We start from the raw sequence: 7838 nt of genomic DNA on the forward strand, positions 1-7838 counted from the left end.
CAGAGACAGACAGAGAGACAAAGAGAGACAGAGAGCCTTATATTTTAATATGCCTTAAACAGCTCAATGGCTGGACCACTCCTAACCCTCCACGTGGCTAACACCCTCCTCTGATGCTCCTGAGTTATTACAAAACCTATGTTCCATCTTTGCTACCCTAGACCCAGTGGGGGCGGGCCCTGGGCCGCTCTTCCCCGGCTCTTGCATCATGGGTAATGCTCTCTTCCTCTGCGGCTCTCGACCTGGGCCTTACTGCTTCCTCCACATGGTGCTTCTACCTCCTTCCCTTCACAGTCCCTGAGAATCCTAAAATCCTGCCTCTGTCTCTCTGTCCAACCATTAGCTGCTGGCAACTTTATTTACCAGGCAAAGCCAACTGGGGCAGGGACCCTCATTGTCTTACATGTGGATTCTCCTGCAATTTGGGGAACCCAATTAACATAATACAGGTGTTAGACCAAATCCACAGCAAGGTTGTTTAGCTCACCTATTGGTGTCATTTAGATCTTAGCATGTTTTAACTTCCTCAGTCAATACTGTCTGTAAGTCTGCCTTAACACACTGCCTTAAATTATCTTAGGATAAATCTCTAAATTATGGTTCCCAGAAGTGATATTGCTGGATTGGCGCAGGCTGCTGGGGCTGGAGCTCACACTGTAGACCTTCTCTTCTCAGAGCACCCACCCATTGCCCTCCAAGACAGCTTATCCCCTGCCTCACCTCCAACACCACTTTCTGTCCCACTGTTATCTTTCCAAAATGTTGTAGAGTTACCCGGGCAGCATTGTGCCTATTTGTTTTTGTTTGCACTCCACCCATGTTCCTGGAGTTGAGGGCCTTTCAGCTCTCTCTGTATGAGATTTCAGCTCTTGTGTGTGCCACACACACTTCTACATATGTTACAAAATCCCCTCCCTCTGTGTCCTTGTCAAACTAAACTTCTGGCTTCCACGGAGCACCCAAACCTCCCTAATCCAGTCCTGTCTCCCCATCCTCCCACCCTCTCCTGCCACCCTCCAAGACTGTCCCTAGCCATCTGCTTCTGGGCCAGTCTGGGATATGAAGAGTGAGTCTCCCCTGGCCATTGCACAAGCAGGATTCCATCAAGTTCCGTCCAGGGAACACCATCCACAGAACAGATGTGTGCCTGGATGTGTGCCCTTGCTCCACCTCTGCTCGTTCCCCTTTCCTGCTCCCCTTAATCACCCTCTTGTTCACTCTCAGTCAAGTTGTACCTTTCTGTGCCTCCCTAGGCTCATCCCTGAGCCTTCAGAGAGCCATTAGTTCATCCCCGGGCCCTCAGAGAGCCATTAGCTCATCCCTGAGCCCTCAGAGAGCCATTAGCTCATTCTACAATTGCCCCAGGGGAGTCAGGCTCCTCTGACAGGCAAGGGCCATCCACATCTCTGTCTTCAGTACCTAGCACAGTGGTGGCACTGTGTGAGAGTCCTCATAGCTAGAATGTATTGATTGATTGATTGATTGATTGATGAAATCTGTCCACACCCAGCCCCTAGCTCTAAAGCGTGCCGTGGCCATTTAACCTCTGGCTCTATTTGTCCCAGATCTAAGTGCAGATGATGCAGACAGCTCAAGAACTTCCACCTTCTACAGAGGAGCTGTCATCTACCTTAGTGCCTTCCTAGGACCCAAAGTTGACTCTGGGTCATGTCAGAGCTGTACCCTGTCTGAGCCAGGGCTCTGGTGCCTTGGGGAGAAGCACTGGGCTCTGCTATGTTGACTGGATCTGTGGTTAGCAATGAGGATGTGGGACCATGGCCCCATGACCTTCAGGCCTGACCTGGCATCCAATGAGGGCTGCCAGTGCAATAAGCTTTCACGGGCAGTTGGTGCTGAATTCTAACCCCAGGCAGGGCACACAGACATCCTCACCTCCCTCCCAGACCTTGAGTTCCACCATTCCAAGCATTACCAGTTTCCCCCAGTTTGGGACACACCCATTCTTCCCTTCCCATGACAGAGTTGACCTCTGTCATGCCTTCTGTCTGAGATCCCCTGTCTCTCCTTTTTTCTGTCTGGGTTCCAGCTTGAGGTCCTTCACAATCCAAGGGAAACAAAACATGGGAGCGCCCCATCCTCCAGCGTCTCTAGCTTTGCTCATTTAGAGTGAAGATGGGAAGGAAGAGAGGTGTTTTTAACCCACCAGGACCATCCCATGAGTTTAGAAATGTTGGTGACAGAATTTGAGTGTCAGCCCTGTGCCTACATGGATGCCTGGTGTCAGGTCTGAACACAGTCTGCTCGTTTCCGCAGATGGCTGTAACGGCAAGTGTGGTTTGTGGAGGGCTCATGGGCACCTTGGGCACGCCACCCACTCCATAAACGGCAGCCCATCTAAATCACCACAGTGTGCCTCTGACGCCTGTGTTATCACCACAGTGTGCCTCTGACTCCTGTGTTAGTGCCTCTGCTTTACAGACAAGGACAATTAAGTTCAGAAAGATGAAATCTCTTGGCCATAGACACAGAGCTGACCAGATGGAAACCCAGCCTCACATTCATGGAAGATACCCTAAAGCTGGCCCTCTGTCCCAGGCTGGGAATCGCTGTGCCCATGCCAGGAACCTGCAGAGTGGGCACCTGACTCCTCCGGCTCCGCTCTGTCCCACGTAACGGCTGGTGCGTACTTTCCTAAGCAAACGTTAGAAGGGTCAGGGGAAGGGCCCTAAAGACTTTCCATTTCAGGAGCAGAGACCACAATAGGGAAGAAGGGCCGGAAACAGAGCCATGCACAGCTGAAAAGGTCCTGAGGATCGAGTGGGAAGGGAATGGGTTCTGCACCAGCATGGAGCAGGCTGGTTCAAGGTCCAGGGAGCAGAAAGAGGATTTGAGCCAAGCCTTGAGGGTTGGAGGTGAGGGCATCCAGGAGCAGGGAGACCCAAGCCCAGGATAGCACGAAGGTTCAGGTCTGCGGTGCTGGACATGCATGCCATAGTGGGTGATTTAGCCACAAAGGGCAGCAGAGGCCAGATGATGGAGGGCTGTGGAGTCAGGCTAAAGGATCTGACCCTTAGCAGAACACAGTAGGGAATCAGGGAATGTGTGGAAGCCAGGGTGAGTCTCCCACATCACAGCAGCAGGTGGGCACAGATGGGCACAGGTGGATGTGCCCATGTGGCCCGACTGGCTGTTCTGCCTTGCCCGGAGCTATAGATACCTCCAACGGCTACATTTCCTAGCCTCTACTTAGCTTTCCTCTGGAAAAAAAAAATGGACAAATGATCCAACCTCGCTGAGCCTCAGTTTCCTGTCTGATGGGGACAATACAGCCCTGCAGGCTGAGAGAGGGAGAGAGAATCGGGTGGGCTACCTAGTCTTTTTTTTTTTATAGGACATACCCAAGTATGACCTTCTTTTTTTTTTTAAGCTTTATTTATTTATTATATGTAATTACACACATAGCTGTCTTCAGACACTCCAGAAGAGGGTGTCAGGTCTTGTTACAGATGGTTATGAGCCACCATGTGGTTGCTGGGATTTGAACTCAGGACCTTTGGAAGAGCAGTCGGGTGCTCTTACCCGCTGAGCCATCTCACCAGCCCGGGCTACCTAGTCTTACAACTGTGTGGACCACATGGTCGCAGGGGCCCCTCAGAGAACCTATACTGGGGTCCCGGCTTGGTCCCCCCTGCAACACCAGTGCCTCAGTGCTGGTAGGAGACCTGGGAATCAGGCATAGGCTCGCAGAGGTGCTGTAGAAGAGCCACTGTGTACCCACCTCGTTACCTGTAAGGCACAGGCCTCCCGCTCACCTTCCTCCTCTTACCAGCTTCTGGGAGGCAGCAGCAACCTTGCCCGCACCTCCCTCTCCCTCAGGAGATGCCACGCTTAGCTCCGTGCCACTGGCTGCTAGAACCAACCTCTGGCACACTCTCAAGCTTCACCCTTGTGGGAGTTTTTCCACACTCCCTACCAAGTCACTCGCCACGTTGCTAAAGAGCAAACAGATGCTGAGAGGGAAGGAAGTCTGTCTGAATACCTGTGATGTGCCAGCGGGCACTATACCCACTTGTTCATCTTACCCTCACCTCCACCCAGATAGGTTATCTTCACTGCAGGGATGTAGACACGGGGGGTCAGAGACAGACAGTGACCCGTTGAAGCATGCACAGCAAGCACTTGGCAGAGGATGAGTGTCAACCGGGGTCTGTTTGTCTGAGGTTTAGGACATTTGCCGTGTGTGGTCGACAGGTCACCTCCCAGGCTTTTCAAGGACCAGATGGAACAAAGGATGTGAGTGCGCCCAAGGACAGGGACTGGATGTAGTCTTACCTCCTTCTACCTTCATGTGTAAAGAAGAAACACACACCTAAGAAGGACTGCAGGGTGCCCGGGCCACAACAAACCATGAGCAGGCAGTGCTCAGGGCCCCCAGGACAACTGGCTGCCCTTGCCACCCCTCCACCGGGACTTTCTCCCTACAGTGGAAACTCCCATATCAGACAGGGAGAGCAACTGCTCTGGCATGCAAACCAGTACCTAGGGCTGGGGGCTGGGATCCAGGGTGTGGCCCACCAGGTTCCTTCAGTCTCTTCTGGCTACTCCAGGCCACCATGAGCACCTTGCTTCCCTGGTTTCCCATCAGCCATCTGGGGGGTGGGGTCATCCAGAGGCACAGAACGGTATCCCCCACACTGAGTCAGTGAGGCAAGAGAATGGTAGGGCCACTATGGCGGCTGTAGTGAACAACCAGAGAGCTAGGACGGGAGAAAGAGGACCACTGCTCCTGTTGCCCAAGTTCTCAACCCTTCCTCACCGTCAAAATCAAAGGTGCCTTCTCCTCCACCCATACCTGCCAGTCACCCTGCTGGCGCCAGAGGCTGATGAGAGCCGGAAGGGCTGACATAGACAACAGCAAGCAGCCTAGATGAGACACAGGCTAAGCCAATGGCGACTAAGCCACCAGAGGAGCAAATACCACACGCTGCCCACCCCCAACTGCCTCTGCATGACCGTCACTGCTGTCCTGGCATCAGTGTCGCTTGGTCCAGGCTCATCCCCTTCCAGAGTCACAGGTCGCAGGATCATAGATAGCAGTCTGCTTCACCTGACACAAGGACAGCCACCTGACAGACACAAGCCCCGGTCCCTTTCTTGCCGAACTTGATGTCCCTGGTTGTCCCCTACCCGTGCCAACCCATGGCTTTGAGTGTGTGGTTATACTCCTCACCTAAACATTAGTGTGAGCGGGTTCATCCCAGGCAGCTCGGGAGCTCGGTCTCTCTTCATATGGATGGGAAAGCCACCTGTAGTCCCCCATCCCCCTTCTGCAGGAAAGGCAGAGCGAACTTTCCCCTGCTCGAGGCTGGCAGCCAGAGGCTCTTGGTATCTGAGGCCTCTGCAGCTATGATTCTGGGCATGGGGGCCAATTCCCCTCCCCATCTCCCACTCCCACCCCGCCTCCCCAGCTGTCCCACATGGCCACGCTGCTGTCTGCTGCTCCCTTCACAAAGAACCCACGGTGGCAGCCAGGCGTGAAGCCTCATTTTATTCTGCCTGGAGGGGAATGGGCAGTTTCACAGAAAAGAATTTGCAGGTGAGTAAAGGTGACCTTTCAAAGTTAAAAAAAACTTTTTTTAATTTCAGCCCCTGGTGCTGACTCTGCTCTGTCTGATGTGGGTCACGGTCAGTTCTTGCCTGGGCCAGCAGTGGCTACATGTCACCTCACCCCTGGCTGGGACCCGAGCGGGGACACCTGGCCTGTGACCCTATCAGCAGAGAGGAGGTGCCTGGTGGAGGCATCTTCACTGAAGAGGTAGAAATGCCCAGATGCGGGGAGGGTTGTGGTGTGTTCTCAGCGAGCACCGGCGGGGTTCTCCTGCCCTCGGCTGAGACCCCTAACCTTCCCAGTGCCCTGCTCTTAGACATCTCAGAACAGATCTAAGTTGTGTAGACCTGGCCGGAGAAGGCAGCAACACCCTCCTCCTTATGGCTCCTTCCATGCCGGGCTGAGAACAGAGGGTTCTGCAAGATCTGCAGACAGGAGGGTGACTCCGCTCCCACCCAGCTTCCACTCCATGGTGTGTTCCCAGCTTACAAGACAGCGAGCTGAGACCATGAGCCCTTTGCAGGGTCAGGGACCAATGACTGTTTTCCAAGCTGAGCCTGGCACATGGCAGGTGCTCCGTAAGAAGTCCCCAAGGGCATCAAGTGGAATTACTTCAGCAGCTGGATTTTGTCCATTCCAAGCCAATGCAAGTGTGCTCTCTGAGCTGTCGCTGGGTTCTCTTCTGGTAGCTGTTCGCCTGGTTTTTATGACTGTCTAGAAGCCATTTTGAAAAGTGGGTGCCAGAGACTACAAGTCCATACTTGTCAAAATTGGGGAGGGTGGCCCTATCTGCAAAGGCTCCCAGATCTGCACACGCCAAGGGTCTCCTGGGAACTCTGGTGAATGAAGTCAAGATGCTGTCCCTGAGCAGTGGCAAGCACCAGCCCCAGAAATGGACACACAAGCCCCAGAGGGAAATTCTCATCTAGGGGTTGGGATGCCAGGAAAACTAGCAGAAGAAAGGTCACTTTGGTGGGCGTATACGAATGGATAGGACTTCACTTAGCACAAGGGGCCCTGGAAGAACACAGCTCAAGCAAGGGCATGGGAATGGGCATGGGCATGGGCATGGGCTAGGGGCACAAACAGGAGGGACCAGAGTGATATCCAGAGGTCAGCTCAGCTCAGCAGAGGTCAGCCACAGAGAGTCATAGATCCCAGAGCAGAGGAACTGCTGAAAACACCGAGCCAGGAGACAGCATCAGCTCTGAGAGGGGTGGGGAGTCAAACACACATCAGAGGACCAAAACACACGGGGCTCTTGGGGGCCCTGGGTAGCACCACAGGAGGCCCAATCAGAAGCCAGCATTAGGAGATGGAAAGGGGTTTCTGAGGGTCTGGCTGTAACACAGGACCTCAGAAAACCCCTCTCTCTGCAGTCAGCAGAACCAAGCTACAACCAGAGCATGCGGCTCGCAGCGGGAGGGTTGCCACCCCCACCATGTGTGCTCCGTTCAGTTCCCAAGATGCTCTAGTTCACTTGACCCTCCATACAGCCCTGTTTGGGACTTGGAAAACTGAGCCCTTGAGGGGTCACACGAAGACAGCAGTGCTGTCAGGCTAGACCCAGGAAGCAGTTTCATCTCAGCCCTGGACTTCAGGCTCGAAGCCCAACTCTTTGTCAGGTAGGGGGTCCCCAGGGCTGTCTGGCAGCCCGTAGTACAGATCTTCCTCCTCCTCCTCCGGTTCTTCTGCACGTGCCTGGACAATCTCCCCCTTCATCCTCGGGGACCAGCGCTGCTTGCTGGGTAGAGCTGCCTCCTGTGCCTGCCCCTCCAGGACCGTGTCCTCAGATATAGGGGTGTCGTCAATCAGAGCAAAGTCACTGAAGCGATCCAGTGGACCCCTGCTGGCCCAGGGCACCTGCGGGTGTGGTTCATCCCTGTCGGGGGATGGATGCGGGCTGCTGCCTTCGCTGGAGCCCACGTCCAGGTCATCATGGAATGAGGCCAAGGGTGCAGAGCCTTGGGGACCCGCCGGAGGGCTGCAGAGACAGAGACAATGAGTGAAGGGTAGGCCATGAGTCACCTTGCTTGGGTCCAGATCTCAGTCACTAGAGATTCCCTATCTCTGAGTCTCCTTTCATTGCCCTGGAAACTGAGGGCAGTGGGAATCCTCTCATGAGGTAGTTTCTGAGATTTACAGAAGGTAAATTGTTCAAAGTACTTCATACAGTGCCCAGCACAGAGTAGGTGCTCAAGCAACAGAACTGTTAGGAAGGGAGGAGGGAGGGAGGAAGGGAGATGGGGGGAGGGAGGGAGAGAGGGAG

The 7838-nt window shown here is 54.1% G+C and overlaps 1 protein-coding gene across 1 annotated transcript in view; it reads right to left on the reverse strand.

Moving 5' to 3' along the window:
• Positions 1–5578: 5578 nt before the first annotated feature.
• The window catches only part of Bsnd (barttin CLCNK type accessory beta subunit), an 8833-nt gene continuing 6573 nt past the window's right edge, over positions 5579–7838 (reverse strand). The window contains exon 4 of the mRNA XM_021201104.2: positions 5579–7553. Coding sequence (XP_021056763.1) covers positions 7154–7553 — 400 coding nt within the window. The 3' untranslated portion in view covers positions 5579–7153. The remainder of the gene's footprint in view (positions 7554–7838) is intronic.

This window comes from Mus pahari, chromosome 6 (assembly GCF_900095145.1).
Source record: "Mus pahari chromosome 6, PAHARI_EIJ_v1.1, whole genome shotgun sequence".
In the NCBI taxonomy this organism is placed as follows: domain Eukaryota; kingdom Metazoa; phylum Chordata; class Mammalia; order Rodentia; family Muridae; genus Mus; species Mus pahari.